The 20,825-nt window shown below is 36.4% G+C and overlaps 1 protein-coding gene across 2 annotated transcripts; it reads left to right on the top strand.

Moving 5' to 3' along the window:
• Positions 1–65: 65 nt before the first annotated feature.
• On the top strand, positions 66–19,952 carry gpx4a (glutathione peroxidase 4a). 2 transcript variants are annotated; one of them, XM_057841962.1, is made up of 7 exons: positions 66–222; positions 9,419–9,513; positions 9,584–9,728; positions 13,448–13,599; positions 13,691–13,715; positions 13,815–13,874; positions 19,557–19,952. In XM_057841962.1, exons 1-7 carry the CDS (start codon positions 130–132, stop codon positions 19,593–19,595), a joined length of 609 nt encoding a protein of 202 aa, XP_057697945.1. In that variant the 5' UTR covers positions 66–129; the 3' UTR covers positions 19,596–19,952. The 2 variants fall into 2 exon arrangements, with proteins under 2 accessions (XP_057697945.1, XP_057697946.1); XM_057841963.1 differs by lacking the exon at positions 66–222 and adding an exon at positions 8,261–8,406 and having other exon boundaries at positions 19,557–19,951.
• Positions 19,953–20,825: the final 873 nt, after the last annotated feature.

Here is a 20,825-nt window from a genome sequence, read left to right as displayed (position 1 = left end):
CGATTAAAAAATTATATTCTTCCAAACATATATTAATAAAAAATAGCAACAAAAAAAAGTTATTTCATAACACGAAAGACGCGGTGTGCGGCTGCTTTGATCAAGATGGGCTCGCTGTTTTGAGCCAAAATGAGACCGTTATGCTTAATGTTAACGTGCGCGGCTATGGCCACCGGTGTAGTGACGATGGTGATGCTCGTCTACTTTCTCCTTTTCTCCACGGTAACGTAAATTCATGTGTTGTTCAAAGGGCAAAGCTAGAATGTGTACTGTTGTTGTCGTCTTTGGAACGATGACACGCACCGTCACTCAACAGCTATGCCATGTTGTTCTGAATACTGCCTGCCCGTAGAGCATTTTAACACTCATTAATGTATTTCAGATTAAAAATGCAGAGATAATTTCACAGTCAATGTTGTACATAAGCGTTTTTAAAGTAAGTAAAACAAAAAAATTAGGGCTGTCAAACGATTAAAATTTTTAATCGAGTTAATTACAGTTTAAAAATTAATCGTAATTAATTGCAATTCAAACCATCTATAAAATATGCCACATTTTTCTGTAAATTATTGTTGGAATGGAAAGATAAGACACAAGATGGATATATACATTCATAGACGGTACATAAGGACTGTATTTGATAATTATAACAATAAATCAACAAGATGGCATTAACATTATTAACATTCTGTTAAAGCGATCCATGGATAGAAAGACTTGTAGTTCCTAAAAGATAAATGTTAGTACAAATTATAGAAATTTTATATAAAAACCCCTCTTAATGTTTTCGTTTTAATAAAATTTGTAAAATTTTCAATCAAAAAATAAACTAGTAGCCGGCCATTGTTGATGTCAATAATTACTTACACAATGCTCATGGGTGCTGAAGCCTATAAAATCAGTCGCACCCAAGCGCCAGCAGAGGGTGGCAAAACTCCATAAAACACAATTAACAAGTGGGCATTTAACTGTACTGTCATTTAAATCTGTCTGAGTGGGGCGTGTGCGTTAATTGAGTCATATATTTTAACGTGATTAATTTAAAAAATTAATTACCACCCGTTAACGCGATAGTTTTGACAGCCCTAAAAAAATACATCCAACCCAAGGCACAAGCTAACTAAGCCCCGCGTCCATTAGGGGGCCCCTAAGAGCAATTCCCAAATATAGAGGAAGAACAAATTATCAAATATGTGGCGGAAAACACTCAGGTGACTTGAAGTTCCGCTCTGAGACCCCCAATTTGGCCAAATTTCAAAATTGTCCTACACGCATGTGTGATACATCATTGGAAAGCTTAGAATATCAATTTTCTGGGGGAAGAAAAAATTTTAACAGGAGGGCATTTAAAAAAAAAAAAAAAGAGTTTTAAACAGCAAAACCCTGTCAGGAGGTGCGAGCACGCGAGAGCAGAATTAAAGACACCCGGATTTTAACGAGATATTATCGCGTACTTACCTCTTTTCGATCCAAAAACTCCATGTAGCATGTATCACCGACTGTCAAGACACAGCTGTGTATGGCCACAGCCGGATTTTTTTTGGGGAATTTTAAGGGTGAAACACGGTAATATAACAAGGGTCGCGATGCAGAAATCGCAGACATCAAGGAGTGGTGGAGATTTTCTTTTTCATATATTTTTACCCTTTTCAACTTTTTTTTTTCAATTGTTCTTTGGATCGATTACTTACAGTTGTGGTCAAAAGTTTACATACACTTGTGAAGAACATCATGTCATGGCTGTCTTGAGTTTCCAGTTATTTCTACAACTCTGATTTTTCTCTGATAGAGTGATTGGAACAGATACTTCTTTGTCACAAAAAACATTCATCAAGTTTGGTTCTTTTATGACTTCATTATGGGTGAACAGAAAAAAGTGATCAAATCTGCTGGGTCAAAAATATACATACAGCAGCGCTAATATTTGGTAACATGTCCCTTGGTCATTTTCACTTCAATTAGGCGCTTTTGGTAGCCATCCACAAGCTTCTGGTTGAATCTTTGACAACTCCTCTTGACAGAATTGGTGCAGTTCAGTAAAATTTGATGGCTTTCTGACATGGACTTGTTTCTTCAGCATTGTCCACAAGTTCTCAATGGGGTTTAAGTCAGGACTTTGGGAAGGCCATTCGAAAACCTTAATTCTAGCCTGATTTAGCCATTCCATTACCACTTTTGATGTGTGTTTGGGGTCATTGTCCTGTTGAAACACCCAACTGCGCCCAAGACCCAATCTTCGGGCTGATGAGGTTAGGTTATCTTGAAGAATTTGAAGGTAATCCTCCTTCTTCATTATCCCATTTACTCTCTGTAAAGCACCAGTTCCATTGGCAGCAAAACAGCCCCACAGCATAATACTACCACCACTGTGCTTGATGGTAGGCATGGTGTACTTGGGGTTAAAGGCCTCACCTTTTCTCCTCCAAACATATTGCTGGGCATTGTGGCCAAACAGCTAAATTTTTGTTTCGTCTGACCACAGAACTTTCCTCCAGAAGGTCTTCCTTCTTGCACGGCAGCCTCTCAGTCCATGGAGATGCAAAACACGCTTGACTGTGGACACTGACACATGTGTTCCAGCAGCTTCTAATTCATGGCAGATCTGCTTTTTGGTGATTCTCGGTTGAATCTTCACCCTCCTGCCCAATTTTCTCTCAGCAGCAGGTGATAGCTTGCGTTTTCTTCCTGATCGTGGCAGTGACAAAACAGTGCCATGCACTTTATACTTACAAACAATTGTTTGCACTGTTGCTCTTGGGACCTGCAGCTGCTTTGAAATGGCTCCAAGTGACTTTCCTGACTTGTTCAAGTCAATGATTGTTCAAGTCAATGATCACTCACAAGAAATTGCTAATTCGTGTTGCTGTATGTATATTTTTGACCCAGCAGATTTGAATCACTTTTTCTGTTAACCCATAATAAAGTCATAAAAGAACCAAACTTCATGAATGTTTTTTGTGACAAAGAAGTATCTGTTCCAATCACTCTATCGGAGAAAAATCAGAGTTGTAGAAATAACTGGAAACTCAAGAGAGCCATGACATTATGTTCTTCACAAGTGTATGTAAACTTTTGACCACAACTGTATCATCTCAAATAACGGGGAAAATGCAATAGTAACAAAAAAAAAATAGTTAAGCGATAGTTGTGAGGTAGATACCCGTGACTTATTTACAGACTCGAATTTTTTCATTTTGACGTAATTTGTTTAAAAGTCTTAAATATTTGAGTGAATAATTTTTTAAAGTTGTCTCTTTTTCTTTAAAACAAAATATTATACCTCATTTAATCATTGTAAGCTAAAAATGACACACATTTTAATGATAAATATAATTACTTCCCTTCTTTTTATGGCTGGGTTGAAACAAAAGCGGTTGCGCGATGTCTGTAAGCTGGGGTTTCCAGGGTAAGACGGACAAATTAAAAATAGTTCGGAGCTTAATGCGCCATGAATTTGCTATGGCAGCATATAGACATATTTATCTATCAAACACAACAGTTCTTTTGGCTTGAAATACAGCAGTTTATTTTAAGGAGGGGTGCAAGAGCAGAAACTGCTTTTTCAGCCTTGTCTGTGTTTTCCGCCATATAGACAAATGTTTGGTTTATTATAATTTCTTTGAAAACATTTATGACATTCTTGCATTAGCAATGTGATAAGCGGCCACCATCTTGTTAAAATTTTCTATAGTATAGAATAGCACTTCAAATACCTTCAAAATCCTCTATAACAAATTCTGTGATCTCGAAATTTGTTATGTTTTTTTTTTTTTTTTTTTTTTCCTGTTGTACTTTTAGGGCAAGTAAAGCGGTTTTGAAACATCGCTTCAATTTTGATCAGTTTGATGTGGTAATTTGGAGAATCCCTTAGATTTTGGTTTAGGGTGGATATTTTAAACTTGTCGGCTGGGTCACAAAACAAAGAAAAGGGTTGATGAAAAAGGTTCCTAAATGAGGTAGTTTTAGTCTATATAGAAGCATTTTTAAGCCAAGTTTCAAATCCATGACTGCTCTTCTCTGAGGCCGATGCGCTTGTACTCGTTCGCTGTGTAAATCACCAATTTCATGACGATACGATATAGATTCTTTGCCCGATAATGCATTAATTGCCGATATTGCAAAGTAGAGCTGTAACTATCCATTATTTTAGTAGTCGATTAATCTATCAACTAGTTAGTTCGAATAAGCGAGTAATCTGATTAGGAACATTTAATGTGTTGCAGAATCAATTTTAGGAGTTGTAAAACCAAGGCTTGCTAAGATTGCACTTTCAAAAGATCATTAAATGCAAATACAAAATAAAATTCTCAAGTGTTTCTTCAAACTATGTAGAATTGCACTTACATTTACAAATAAAATACCTGAGCCATATAATTCATATTGCTATTGACGGGTCACATTCACCAGACACAGTGCCACGCCTTTAAATAGGGGGCCGTCCTACTGTACTCCGCTTCAGTCGGTCGCAATTATTCAACACATGCAGCGATCCAACGCCGGCTTTAGGTTGAAAAAGGAAGAAAGCTGTACCGCATACAAACAGGAAGGATTGTCTCAGGACTGATTTGTTTGAGGATTCAAGGTAATTATTATATTTTTAGTACCATGCATGTATTTTGAAACGTTGTGGAAAAAAATCTATGGGAGAAATTAACCGCTACGGCATTGGTGTCATAATTCGCAATATTTACATAAAATAAATGCTGACTCCCAGGTTTTTAATGCTTTTAACCAAGAATCGAGACTTTTATGTTCATATCTATAAAAAAATCTGGGATTTAGGCATTTATTCCCAAAAATTTCAACGTAAAAAGCTCTTTGTTGTGATAAGGCGGCACCACAGTGGCTTAAAGAATAGCAGCACATTCGACATATTTATGCAAATAAATGCTAACTGCTCTATTTTTTGTTGTTGTTGTTTTTTTGTTGTTGCTTTTAACCAAGAATCGAGACTGTTTTACGTCTATATCTATAAAGAATTCAGGGATTTGAGCATTTATTCACAATAATTTTAAACGTTAAAAGCTCTTTGTGTTTCCATTCGGTCAGCTTTGACGGAGATTGGCCCCCAATTAATCGCCCGGCACCCCGTGTCCCGTCAGTATCATTATGAAGTCTGTGCCTGAGCTTAAAATAAATAAATGATGATCCAAGTACAACAAAAGAACAATTTGGTAACTTGCATAGCAAAAGTCTGCCTTCTTAAATTCTTTATAATGCTAACTTTTCTTGACAATGCTCTTAACAAATCGTTCAAACATATAATTCCCCCAAAAACGGCTAAATTCACCTATAAACAAAATTACGAATGCATTAAAAAAAAACATTAGCTCAAATAAAAAAAATACCTTATGTTGGTCTTAACAGGGAGCAGCTGGATTCAGCCATCTCAAATAAGTTATGTAATATTCACTGTTCCCACTAGAGGGCAGTGTATCCAGCCTAATCAATAAAACTAAATGCAAACATTTTCAAAACAAACCATTGCAATGTCACTAATTAAACAGATACTCAAAGCAGCAAAATTTGAAGCTTTTTTCTAATCGAACTACTCGAGTTAATCGATTAATCGTTGCAGCACTATCGCAAACTCTGCCATGATTCAATTCGACACGACTCTAGGACCTTCAATCGATTCAATGCAATATTATGAAACTTTACACAATTCAATTTCATCTAAAGCAATAAAAATACATTTCAATTAGGGCTGTCAAAATTATCGCGTTAACTGGCGGTAAATAATTTTTCTAATTAATCACGTTAAAATATTTGACGCAATTAACGGACATGCCCCGCTCAAACAGATTAAAATGACAGCAGTGTAATGTCCGCCTGTTACTTGTTACTTGTTTTTTGTTGTTTGGCGCCCTCTGCTGGCGCTTGGGTCCAAATGATTTTATGGGTTTGGGGAGTAAGCATGTTGTAATTATTAACATCAACAATGGCGGGCTACTAGTTTATTTTTTGATTGAAACTTTTACAAATTTTAATAAAACGAAAACATTAAGAGGGGTTTTAATATAAAAAATTCTATAACTTGTTAGGCCTGTCGCGATAACAAATTTTAGTGTGCGATAATTATTCTCATAAATTATTGCGATATGCGATATTATTGCCCCCCCCCCCCAATTTTTTTTAACCAAGTTACAATAACACAGTGCGAATACAATATATATTAATATATCAAGTACACCCATTTAAACACGATAAATATTTACTCTTAAATTCAAATATACTTTTTAAGAAATCACAACTAAAAACAATAGACCCTGCCTCTTAAGTAAAAAACAACAATATTGATACCGCACAGAAACACAGAATAAATATAATGTGTTTAAAAAAAATTTTTTTTTGCACTTAATAACTTAAGCATTTAGGAAAATGAAAACATTTCCCGTCATAGCTTCTGCAATGGTGTTCCATAGGGATGCAACGATACAGTTAAGTCATGGTTCAGTACAAATTTTGATACGGGGGACACGATTTTCGATCCGATTCAATACATTTAATGCTCTATATATAAAAAAAAAAAAAAAAACAATTGTATTTTTTGTTTCTTTTTTTTTTTTTTTTTTTGCTAACGAGCAAAAATTAAATTGCCATCATATAAACATGCATTTTAGTGCATAATATTTACGTGCTTACTTCTTACTGATATGAAAAAAATTTGTATAAAAGTGCTGAGAACAATCTTTACTGTTTGTAAAGTGAGGCAGGGCACACTGTTGATTGCTACAGCTCTCTTAGCAGCTAGGTTTACTACATGAGCAAGACATCCTATTTATGGTCCGAATCCATCTGTGTCACATACTGAATTAACAATATTTGCAACATTATCTATAGTCACTGGTATGGATTAATTTGGCCTTCTTAACCTCATGTGACAAATGACAGTTTAGAATTCATCGATGTAGTATATGGATTACATGTCCCATAATCACTCTGGGCTCACGTAGCCAATGGCATGGGGGTAGCACATCTAGTTTGCCATTTCATGATATCTAGTGTGTGCGCGCAACCGCGCGTTAAAAAAGTTAGCAAGCGCCGCTGAAGTCACGTCTGCTCATTACGACACAACAACAGCATTTGACGGCTTTCATAAACAGGACGAGTTTGAAGCACAGCGCTCTTAATTTCATTCAGCTGTTCGTTGTCAAAGTGAGGTTATTCGTAGCACCCAAGTCGGTAACAATGTTTTGGCGGACTTCGTTGTAAATATCCAGCGTTGTGCCGAAAAATAGCCGCCCCGCTTGAAATGTCACTCCTGACGGGAGCGCCCACACGTCAACAACACCGGCGTGCCATGGTCCACAGTCACTCCGGAGCACTGATGCGGCCGGTATACGTTGAAAAATAGGATATAATGGGAACGATTGGCTCTGGCGCTAGTTTTTGCCGGACCTGGAACGAAGATGCATTTTGCGCAGTTGGTAACGAACTTTTAACGGCACGTCTGCCGCACGCGCGCACACACGTGCACGCGAGGCGATAAATCGCAGCGGAAAAATTACCGCCTTCATTTTTATTTATCGCGCGATAAATGGAATTATTGCATATTGCGACAGGCTTATAACTTGTACTAACATTTATCTTTTAAGAACTACAAGTTTTTCTATCCATGGATCGCTTTAAGAGAATGTTAATAATGTTAATGCCATCTTGTTGATTTATTGTTATAATAAACAAATACAGTACTTAATATCTGTCTTGTGTCTTATCTTTTCATTCCAACAATAATTTACAGAAAAATATGGCATATTTTATAGATGGTTTGAATTGCGATTAATTAATTTTGAAGCTGTAATTAACTCGATTAAAATTTTTAATTGTTTGACAGCCCTAATTTTAATGGTATTGACAATATTACTGCTTAAACATTTGAATTAAATAAAGAAAAAAACTTTTGAGAAAACAGCATATCTAAAAGATTTTTGCATTCGGATCAATTTGATTGGATCATTGCTAACCGATTGATGTATTGATTGACCAAGATCCATTAAGTGTAGCTAACCCCTATTAACTACTTGGCCACCGTGCTGCCCTGATGAGAAAATGTATTGCGTATGACTTGAAAACATCTCAGGGAGTTAGGGAACGTTTCGTTCCATTTTCTTACTTTTTAATATCCTTTTATGAGCTTATGATAATGATGTGGACTCTGGACTGCAAAACAATACATGCGTGATGTGGATTACGGGTCAGCACTGGTCAGCTATTGGATAACGACAGCTTATCAGTTGAGTCACTTATCCCCTGTCAGCTTTATAAAAGGACCCAGAGAGCAGAGGTGAAGACGCTACATAAGGAAGGCGTTGGGTGCTTTCTTCCCAGAGAGACGCTCACTTAAGTGCAGCCATGCGTCTCGCAGGCTCCGCCGTACTGTTTAGTGTCCTGCTTCAGGCTTTGGTAAGACTTCTGCGTTAACATAGACGCATTTCAAATGCAAGAATGCGCTGAAATGAAAACTGTGCTTCGTTTGAACTGATAAGTGGAGAGTTTCAGATTTATTTCTGTCTATTATGGGTAATAATTGGTTTTCTTTACACTTCTGTTGCAGATATTGTAATTTATTTTTATATATATACTAAGTGATGTTGGTTGTTTTAATAGATTTTCTTTTATATTTAGATGTTATATAAGTAAATATATTGTGTATTTCTGGCACAGTAGGCTTTAGTTTATTTGACTTTAATGTTTCCATTTCAGTTTGATCTTCACTTTGATTCTTTGATTCAGATTTATATGATTTTTTAATGCGTTCTTATTTTGGTGACGTTACTTTAATCTGTAGGACAACGTACTGCTATCCATTTTGTTCATTATTTTATTTTACATGATTTAAAGTCATTTTATTTTCCATTATTTTAAACTATTTCATCTATTTTTTAAAAAGATTTTATTTTACTTCTTTAAATTTTCAGCATTTTATTTCCTGAAATTTTGACTTTTTTTTTTAACGTTGTTTTAGATTGTCAGATAAGCACTTTAGAAAATAGTTGGATATTTTAATCTCTGTGAAGGCCAATTCTTATCAATTTTTATAGTATGATTTTTAGAGCTATTTTCTTAATTTTTGTTTCACCCATCATTTACTTCCACATATAATCTTCAGTATTCTATTTGTTTTTGTAGTCTAATGTCTGTTTCTTACTAATTAATTTAGATTTTTAACATTTCATTGGACTTTTTAAAATGAAATCAATCACACTTTTTTAAAAAACTTTTAAATATGCCTTTTTTAGAGTAGTTTTCTTTTTTGGTTTATTGAAATTTTTATTTTTGGTAAATTTCCGTTGTTTTGCTATTATTTCATTCCTTTAAAATGTAATTACATGTTTAATTTAGTTTTCCGCGTGTGATATATTACGCAAAACGTTCAATTCATCCTACTTAATTCGGTGTGTGTGTGTTCCCACAGGGCGCCCCGGTTGAAGACTCGAGCTCAGCCATGTCCATTTATGACTTCTCAGCCACCGACATTGATGGCAACGTGGTCTCTCTAGAAAAATACAGGTTAGCCTTTAGCTCTGTGTGCGACATTCGTCTCCGAGCCAGTCTCCCAACTCTGATTGTTTATTTACAGGGGCAACGTGGTCATCATCACCAACGTGGCCTCCAAATGAGGCAAAACGCCCGTAAACTACTCTCAGTTTGCAGATATGCACGCCAAGTACGCTGAGAGAGGTTTACGCATCCTCGCTTTCCCTTCCAACCAGTTTGCCAATCAGGTATGACGGATTTTTCTTCTACAGTTGTGAAATGGTTGCTTGAAACTGAATCGGAATCATCAGGATTAATGGCACATCTAGTTTAGTAGCAACATCAGTATATGTGCAGGATTATGTAGTATACAAGTCTGATTTCATCTCTGTGAATTTCACTTAGTTAACAAATTAGCTCATATATAAATCAGGTTGTTTACTGTTATATCATTGTGCTTTAGCTCAAATTATGCATTGGGACCAAAAATCTTTCTACGAATACTATGTAATTTTATCATTGTCTTACATGGAATTAGGGGTGTGACAATATATGGAAAAGATGCTATATCATGATATTTTGTAGCCCAAAAGGTTATCGATATGTTTCCACCAGGAATAAATATATTGTTTTAGTAATTGTCTCTAGGTTAGCTCACAGTCTGCCATTGCCGGCGCTAGATATTCAATTCATCTTGACTGGATTGGACGTCTTAGCACCATCAACAATGTTGTTAATAACGGCGTTAGAGTATTACGGCGTTACTAACGGCGTTATTTTTTTCAGTAGTGAGTAATCTAATTACTTTTCTCATCTTGGCAACGGCGTTACCGTTACTGAGGATGTAAAGTCGTGCGTTACTATGCGTTACTACGTTGGTTGAATGACGCGAGAAAAGTCTGAGAGACACGGACTCAGGGAGGCGAGAGAGCAGTGCGGGAGTTGGGAGGAGGCAAGGGAGTTGTGACTTCGTTTCAAACACCATGCTAGGTGGCTCCAATAATACCTTATTGTAGCCGATAGCCTACAAACTATGCCCGGGTGATGCTACGGTAGATGTACAGTGGGGCAAATAAGTATTTAGTCAACCACTAATTGTGCAAGTTCTCCCACTTGAAAATATTAGAGAGGCCTGTAATTGTCAACATGGGTAAACCTCAACCATGAGAGACAGAATGTGGAAAAAAACAGAAAATCACATTGTTTGATTTTTAAAGAATTTATTTGCAAATCATGGTGAAAAATAAGTATTTGGTCACTACCAAAAGTTCACCTCAACACTTTGGTATGTACCCTTTGTTGGCAATAACGGAGGCCAAACGTTTTCTGTAACTCTTCACAAGCTTTTCACACACTGTTGCTGGTATTTTGGCCCATTCCTCCATGCAGATCTCCTCTACAGCAGTGATGTTTTGGGGCTGTCGTTGGACCAACACGGACTTTCAACTCCCTCCACAGATTTTCTATGGGGTTGAGATCTGGAGACTGGTTAGGTCACTCCAGGACCTTGAAATGTTTCTTACGAAGCCACTGCTTTGTTGCCTTGGCTGTGTGTTTGGGATCATTGTCATGCTGAAAGACCCAGCCAAGTCTCATCTTCAATACCCTTGCTGATGGAAGGAGATTTTCACTTAAAATCTCTCGATACATGGCCCCATTCATTCTTTCCTTTACACAGATCAGTCGTCCTGGTCTCTCTGCAGAAAAAAGCAAAAAAAGCCCCAAAGCATGATGTTTCCACCCCCATGCTTCACAGTGGGTATAGTGTTCTTCGGATGCAATTGACTATTCTTTCTCCTCCAAACACGGGAACCTGTGTTTCTACCAAAAAGTTCTATTTTGGTTTCATCTGACCATAACACATTATCCCTGTCCTCTTCTGGATCATCCAAATGCTTTCTAGCGAACCGCAGACGAGCCTGGAGGTGTACTGGCTTCAGCAGGGGGACACGTCTGGCAGTGCAGGATTTGAGTCCCTGGCGGCGCATTGTGTTACTGATAGTAGCCCTTGCTACTGTGGTCCCAGCTTTCTGTAGGTCATTCACTAGGTCCCCCCCGTGTAGTTCTGGGATTTTGGGTGAGCTCTTTCATGGAGCCCCAGATCGAGGGAGATTATCAGTGGTCTTGTATGTCTTGCATTTTCTAATAATTGCTCCCACAGTTGATTTCTTTACACCAAGCGTTTTACCTATTGCAGATTCAGTCTTCCCGGCCTGGTGCAGGTCTACAATTTTGTCTCTGGTGTCCTTCGACAGTTCTTTGGTCTTGGCCATAGTGGAGTTTGGAATGTGACTGACTGAGTTTGTGGACTGGTGTCTTTTATACCGATAATGAGTTAAAACAGGTGCCATTAATACAGGTAACAAGTAGAGCCTCGTTAAACCTCGTTAGAAGAAATTAGACCTCTTTGACAGCCAGAAATCTTGCTTGTTTGTAGGTGACCAAAGGAAATAAATTCTTCAAAAATCAAACTGTGATTTTTTTTCCCACATTCTGTCTCCCATGGTTGAGGTATACCCATGTTGACAATTACAAGCCTCTCTAATCTTTTCAAGTAGGAGAACTTGCACAATCGGTGGTTGACTAAATACTTATTTGACACCCATTGCATATAGAACTAAATGCAAAAAGACAGTCACGGCGGCGTGAGTATACGTAAAGAGAACTAGATTCCAAATGTTAGACTCGCCGGCGTTAGTAAATAGCTGCCATCTTAAAGCAGTAGACTTCTCAGGAGGGCTCTGTTGTAGAGAACCTTCCAAGCGAACCTGAGTAACTTTTTATCTAAAATGCTCCTAAATCGGCAAAATCTTGACTTAAATCTATCTTTAAATGATGAAACAGTTTTAAAATTTACACATGTCGAAAGTAGACAGAAAGGGACTGTTGCAATAACGGAAGCAATTTTAACAACTTCATCGGTTGATTCACAACATTAAATGACTTCCAAACATAGCAAAGGTTACAATCTAGTTATCACAATACTCCCAATACCCCTGTATCTAGTTAAGTTTAGGGTAAAGAATTGGGCTAGGGCCAATTGTCCCAAAAACCCTTTCAACTTCATATAGTATGACCTGTTCAAAAAAACATGAAAAGCAACACCAGTTACTTTGCCAAGTAACTAATTACTCTTACGTTCAGGTAACTGAGTTACTAACTCATATACTTTTTGGGAGAAGTAATTTGTAACTGTAATGAATTACTTTTTTAAAGTAAGATTAACAACACTGGCAGTCAATGGCACTGAAACCAGAGCATTCACAGCCAATCTTTTGTGGGTATTTTCAGATCACTTCCTGTTCATTTTTGGTCATTTACAGGTTACTTCATGTCAAATTTTAGTCCCTTCCTATTCATTCGGGGACATTCTCGAGTCACTTCCTTTTCAGTAACCCAAAATCAACAAGAAGTCACCTGCAAATGCCCCAAAATTAACAGGTAGTGACCCGTAAATGCCCCGAAAGGAAAGGGAAGTGACCGAAAATAGACAGGAAACGACGTCAAATTCCCCAGAATGAACTCATTGCTTGGCATTGGCTGCCACTGACGACCATAGATGTCCAATCCGATTGATGTGTGAAAGAATGGCCGCCCTCACAGTTGTTGTTTGTTCTTCTCTTCTTCTGTCCTGTTTGCTGCTTTCTCCTAATAAATAAAACATAATGAACAACCCCATTCGGAGTATACAGTATATCAAACTCTCATGTGATCCATTAAACCTGGACAGACCATTGGTATTCCTATTCTCCATGTCTAAGCAGCTGAACACTGCAAAAAACTGAAAAAAAAAAAAGAAAGAATTTTAATTGAATGAAAAATTAAAATATACCTCCTGCTAACAGGCTCATAAACAGGTTTTGGACATTTTTTAGGTCAACCATGTGTCTATAAATGACTAAAAAACAGTTGTTGATTAGTTAATTAATCGTGACACCCTTGTTTTTTGTCATTTGTGGACCAAAAGGAGCCAGGCACTAACGCTGAAATCAAGCAGTTTGCGGAGTCGTACAACGCTCGCTTCGACATGTTCAGCAAGATCGATGTCAACGGTGCCAATGCTCACCCGCTGTGGAAGTGGTTGAAGGAGCAGCCCAACGGCCAGGGATTCATGGGAAAGTAAGGCACATTTCCATTTCCTAGTCTACTCTCATTGGCGTTTTGGTACGTTACAAAAATAAATAAATGTATACTTTTTTTTATTCTGCAGTAGCATCAAGTGGAATTTCACAAAGGTAAATAACACTCATGAACAGAGGTTGTACTTAAAAGGATATAAAATAACTTGAAAACATGAAAAAGCAGGCTATTAATTGACATTCTTTTCTTTTTAGTTCTTGATCAACAAAGAGGGTCAGGTGGTGAAACGATATGGACCCATGGATGATCCAAGTGTATGTAAACTAATGACTAGAGTTTTTTTAGGGCGCTTTCACATCTTGTTTCGAGTATTTGTTCCGAAACAAACGTTAGGATTGATTTGTCCAGACTAGTGCTGAAACGATTATTCGATTAACTCGACTATTCGAACGGAAAAAAATATTCAAATTTAATTTTGTTGCTTCGCGTATTCGTTTAATTAACTCATTCACTCTCAGCCATTTTCATTGGTGCAACCCCCTTTGCTCCCGGCCGTTTTACTGGATTTTGACTGATTTTGCAAGGCCCACAGAAAATTCTCTTCTATTGCTATATAAACGTGGAGTCTTCCAAAAGATTAGACTCTCTTATTTCAGCAGGAGAAAAAGTTAGCTCATATTTTTTTCCATTCTTTAGAAATCAGAATAGAAAATAGCTTATTTGAGCAATTTTCCAATTTCTGATGAAAAAACAGAAAATGAGCTTTTTGTAAATGCATACATTTCAAAAATAACTTTGACTTTAACACAGCTATTTTTTGCTTTAGTTACATCCCAAACATCTGAATGTTTTCCTTTTACAAAATAACATAAACAACAAGACAAGTTGAGCTTTTGATAGCAAAGTAACAATTTATTTACACATAACTGAGAGATGACACTGTTGTGGCCGCGACAGCCGGGGTAAACTTTTCCCTCATCGCCGCCTGTCTCATAAAGATGGATTTTTTTTTAGTCTTTCTTTTGTGGTGACCACTGCCTGGGGAACTTGTGTCCCTTGGGGGGGGGAACTGGTTTGGCCGTGCGCGTTTCCGGCTAAGTCACGGGACACTGGAGCGTGCGGGGGACGCGGGTTGCCGAGTGCGGGCTCTGCTCGGCGAGCAGCATGGACTCAACGGCATCGTCCACTGCATTGGTGGTCCCGGTTGTTCTGCTCAGTCGTCCGCCGCCTGGCATCCTGGACGTGCATTTGGTCGTCTTCCGCCAGTGCGCTGGCCGTGCTGCCCAGCCGTTCATTCCGTTGAATCTGGTTGGGGGTCTTACCAAATGCGCTACTGCCCTCCAGTGGCCAGTTTTATTTATTTATTTATTTAATTTATTTATTTAAGCATTATTTATTTAATCATTGTGCTTTGGAACTAAGTTGAATCAGAACCTAGAGATGTCTCTTGTGAAAAAAACGTAAAAGATGTATAAATACGTCTTTGGGACACTGAAACAATTAAAAATAGAACATATTTATACGTTTTTGGGAGCAAATGAGTTAAAGTGGCGTTGTAAGGGTTTGTTTTGAAAATGTTTGCATTTAGTTTTATTGATCTGGGTGGATACACTGCCCTCTAGTCTGACTCATTTAACATGGCTGAATCCAGCTGCTCCCTGTTAAGACTAACATAAGCTAAGTTTTTGTTTGAGCTAATGTTTTTTTAATGCATTTGTAATTTAGTTTAAAGTAGGGCTGTCAAAATTATCGCGTTAACGGGCGTTAATTAATTTTTAAAATTAATCACGTTAAAATATTTGACGCAATTAACGCAGATGCCCTGCTCAGACAGATTTAAATGACAGTACAGTGAAACGCTCACTTGTTGTGTTTTATGGAGTTTTGCCACCCTCTGCTGGCGCTTGGGTGCAACTGATTTTATAGGCTTCAGCACCCATGAGCATTGTGTAAGTAATTATTGACATCAACAATGGCGGGCTACTAGTTTATTTTTTGATTGAAAATTTTACAAATTTTATTAAAACGAAAACATTGAGAGGGGTTTTAATATAAAATTTCTATAACTTTTACTAACATTTTTCTTTTAAGAACTACAAGTCTTTCTATCCATGGATCGCTTTAACAGAATGTTAATAATGTTAATGCCATCATGTTGATTTATTGTTATAATAAACAAATACAGTCCTTATGTACCGTATGTTGAATGTATATATCCATCTTGTCTTCTCTTTCCATTCCAACAATAATTTACAGAAAAATATGGCATATTTTATAGATGGTTTGAATTGCGATTAATTACGATTAATTAATTTTTAAGCTGTAATTAACTCGATTAAAATTTTTAATCGTTTGACAGCCCTAGTTTAAAGGTATATTTAGCCGTTTTTTGTGGGAATATGTGTTTGAACTATTTATTCAGAGCATTGTAAAAATGAAAAATAAATTTTAAAGTTGGATTTCATAGCATTTAAGCTAGCGGACTTTTGCTAGGTAAGTTAGCCAATTGTTCTTTTGTTGTAAATATATCCTCATTTATTTATTTTTTTTCTACGGTTTGAGGCTCAGGTCAGGTATTTTTTATGTTCCTTATCCGATTACTCGATTATTTGAACTAACTAGTTCATCGATTAATCGACTACTGAAATAATCGATAGATGCAGCCCTAGTTCAGACATATGTGAACACGGCAACCGCGTTCGGAATAAAACAAATGAGCTGAGTGCACCTGGATGACTTGGTCTCGGCACGCTTCTAGCGGATTGTTTATAGTGAGATCAGAACCCAAACAGCTGTTGTTCAACCTCCAAGAGAGGGTTCAAACAATCGCAATAACCTTACATAGCTTACTTTATGTGCCATCGGTTGTTAGCAAGGTGGGTAGTAGCACGTTACATTTACCCCCGTTACATTTACTTGAGTACGTTTTTGAGAAACGTACTTTTAAGAGTTTTACCACACCATACTGTTACATGAGTAGATTTGGGGCGGGGTCGCAAGTCTCGGAGTAGGTAAAAGAGTTTGTGGCCACTGTGGTCGGGACGGCACTGATTATTTTCTGTCAGCGTCAGCTTTGAGTTGCCTGACTCGATGCACGACGTCAGCTTAGAGATATCTGTCTGGGATATTATGGCGAGAGTGTTACGTGGATCGTCAACTATCTGCATACTGGCCTGTTCTTATCACTTAATCATTCATTTCTTGCATAACGGGCTTTTTTTTCTGCCAACACAAACGTTCTTTCTCATGCACTCATATTTTAGATGTATTTTATTGTTAGTTACACTATAGTTGTAAAATCTTTATTTTATTTTGTACTAAAACAATGGAAGTAGGCATGTCTATGATTATCGATTAGCATGTTAGCAAAAATACCTACATGCCTAATAGGGGTCAAACAAATCAAGCATGTATTTTAGTCCAAGGCTGTTAAGTGTTTTGTAGACAAGCAGCAGTGTTTTATGGTCTATCATTTAAATGACTCGCAGGAAGCCAGTGTAACACTTTCATATCCAGTATAATGTGGTCCAGTTTACTTGTATTTTTAAGGACCTCTGGCAGCATCATTCTCTATTAGCTGCAGTTTCCTGACTGATTTTTTGTTAATACATGTAAATATAACATGACAATAGTCCAGTCGACTACTACTATACTTGAGTGTGAGAGAGTGTTTTGACATTTCTAATAAGCGGAATTTGACAAAAACTGTCCCCATTTTACAGTTTTTAGTGGTTTTAATTTTTTTCGGGTGTGTTTTTTCAGTTTTCTGCATTTTCCCAAATTTTTCTTGATTTTTTGATTTTTCAGGCTTTTCTGTGTTTTTTGCAGTTCTTTTGTATTGTTGTTTTTTTTAACAAATTTTTTTTAACAATTATCATATTTTTAGATGAGTTAACGTTTTTACATGATAATGATCACTTTTTTTAACACGATAATTAAATGTCTTACATGAAAGTATGATGTTTTACATGATAATTATCACTATTTAGCAAGATAATTATCACTTTTTATATCAAGTTTTTCCACGATAATTATCGCATTTTACATGATAGTGTCACTTTTTACATGATGGTTGTTTTTGCATGATAGTTTTCACGTTTTTACATGATAATTATCACGTTTTTACATGATAGTTATATTTTTATGTGATAACTATCATGTAAAAATGTGATAATTTTCATTTTTACATGATAGCTATCACATTTTCACATATTTTACACATTTTTTAATCATAATCATATTTTTAGATGAGTTTTTCCATTTTTCATAGGTTTTTGCTGTTCATGTTTTTTGTGGGGTTCAATGCAATACAGCACTAAGAAAACTAGGAATTTTTAAAAACATTTTTTTAAGCAATTATCATATTTTTAGATGAGTTTTAACGTTTTTACATGATAATGATCACTTTTTTTTACACGATAATTAAATGTTTTACATGATAGTATGATGTTTTACATGATAATTATCACTATTTAGCAAGATAGAGATCACTTTTTATATCAAGTTTTTCCACGATAGTTATACGTTTTCACACGATAAGTCACTTCTTTACATGATACTTGTTTTTGCATGATAGTTTTCACGTTTTTACATGATAATTATCACATATTTACATGATAGTTTTCACATTTTTATGTGATAACTATCATGTAAAAATGATCATTTTCATTTTTACATGATAGCTATCACATTTTCACATATTTTACATTTTTTAATCATATATTTTTAGATGAGTTTTTCAAATTTTCACAGGTTTTTGCTGTTCATGTTTTTTGTGGGGTTCAATGCAATACAGCACTAAGAAAACTAAGAATTTTTTTTTTTTTTTTACACATTTTTTAAAACAATTATCATATTTTTAGATGAGTTTTAACGTTTTACATGATAATGATCACTTTTTTTTACACAATAATTAAATGTTTTACATGATAGTATGATGTTTTACATGATAATGATCACTATTTAGCAAGATAGTGATCACTTTTTATATCAAGTTTTTCCACAATAATGATCACATTATACACGATAGTTATACGTTTTCAATTGATAGTGTCATTTTTTTACATGATAGTTGTTTTTGCATGATAGTTTTCACATTTTTACATGATAATTATCACGTATTTACATGATAGCTATCACATTTTCACATATTTTACACATTTTTTAATCATAATCATATTTTTAGATGAGTTTTTCCAATTTTTCACAGGTTTTTGCTGTTCATGTTTTTTTGTGGGGTTCAATGCAATACAGCACTAAGAAAACTGCAATGCAATTTTGGGGTCATTTCCGATTAGGGATGCAACTAATAATTATTTTAATAATCGATTAATCGGACGATTAAACAGTTAATCGTTTTTTCCAGTTACCGTCACAATTTACCTTGAAGTTGTTTTCGGAATGTTGTAACAATTAAGACACAATGGATGACTATTTCCTTCAAAAATTATATTATATTACTTCCTGACTTAACTGAGGTGTACAGCTGTATCAATTATCAGATTCGTTGGCAACTAGTTTATTAATCGGTTGTTTCAGCCTTATTAAGAAGCTAGTTTCGACTAAGATGTCCGAAATTTGGCAAAAATGTAAATTGTTGTTTTCCAAAGTAAAAGCAGATTTTTGTTCATGTCCTACTTCGACTTTACAAAAATATAATGAAGAAATCTGATATTATTTACAACTGAGAAGTTATATGTATGTTAGCATTACAGGAATATAGACAAGTTTAAGGTGAAGAAGGTCCTAAACGATTACTTGGTTATCAAAATAGTTGTCGATTAATTTGCTAATCGAGGAGGTGTTGCACCTGTACTTCCTATTAATTTTGGGGCATTTTCCCAAACGGAAAAGAAGACAAATGTATCGATTTATCCTCTGAATCGAAACAAAACGGACAACAGGTGTGAAAACAGCCTAAATGATCTTTCTTGCAGTAAAAAATATGTAGTTGTTATTGTGCATGTTCTAACTAAATCTGGACATGTTTTCTGCAGGTGATTGAGGAGGATCTAACTCCATATCTGACCGCCTAAATGATCAATACATTACCATTATGCCAGAATGTGCCTTGTTTTCTCTGAGCGTTGACGGACGAGGGTTCACCTCGACCCCCGGACGTGTGACGATCTGTTCTTAAAACCGCCTGACGGAAAGGACAGACCCGATGCAACTGGCGTGCAAACCTGCCGGGGGTGATTGTTGAGCTTTTGTTTGTTTTGTGGCTCGGGGAGAGAAGGCACATGGCAAAAAGATGACATTTAGGTTTTACATAATAACACTGGAATTGATCCTCAAGTGTGAGGAGAAGCACTTCCTAATCAAACTAAAAGTACACCCACTGGATATATCCCATTGAAGACTGTTGACTGACATGTATGTACATCATTGTGGATAATAAAGAATATTTGTTCGCAAATGTGTTTAGCTGTTATGCTGTTTTCGTTAGCATCTGCTTGGTGTAATTGTGGAAGGAAATCTATCAAATTAATCAAAATGTGTTGCTGTTTTGGGAATGATTAGAATGTCATTTGTATGTTTATACTGTTTGACCACAAAGCAACCATTGGATCGTCAATATATACAGTTGTGGTCAAAAGTTTACATACACTTGTGAAGAACATAATGCCATGGCTCTTGAGTTTCCAGTTATTTCTACAACTCTGATTTTTCTCTGATAGAGTGATTGGAACAGATACTTCTTTGTCACAAAAAACATTCATGAAGTTTGGTTCTTTTATGACTTTATTATGGGTGAACAGAAAAAAGTGATCAAATCTGCTGGGTCAAAAATATACATACAGCAGCGCTAATATTTGGTAAAATGCCCCTTGGCCATTTTCACTTCAATTAGGCGCTTTTGGTAGCCATCCACAAGCTTCTGGTTGAATCTTTGACCACTCCTCTTGACAGAATTGGTGCAGTTCAGTAAAATTTGATGGCTTTCTGACATGGACTTGTTTCTTCAGCATTGTCCACAAGTTCTCAATGGGGTTTAAGTCAGGACTTTGGGAAGGCCATTCGAAAACCTTAATTCTAGCCTGATTTAGCCATTCCATTACCACTTTTGATGTGTGTTTGGGGTCACTGTCCTGTTGGAACACCCAACTGCGCCCAAGACCCAATCTTCGGGCTGATGACATTATCTTGAAGAATTTGAAGGTAATCCTCCTTCTATATTATCCCATTTACTCTCTGTAAAGCACCAGTTCCATTGGCAGCAAAACAGCCCCACAGCATAATACTACCACCGCCGTGCTTGATGG

Source organism: Corythoichthys intestinalis, chromosome 7 (genome assembly GCF_030265065.1).
Source record: "Corythoichthys intestinalis isolate RoL2023-P3 chromosome 7, ASM3026506v1, whole genome shotgun sequence".
Taxonomy (NCBI): domain Eukaryota; kingdom Metazoa; phylum Chordata; class Actinopteri; order Syngnathiformes; family Syngnathidae; genus Corythoichthys; species Corythoichthys intestinalis.
Note: the sequence above shows the minus strand (reverse complement) of the source record. Positions and strands in the feature narration are given on the sequence as shown.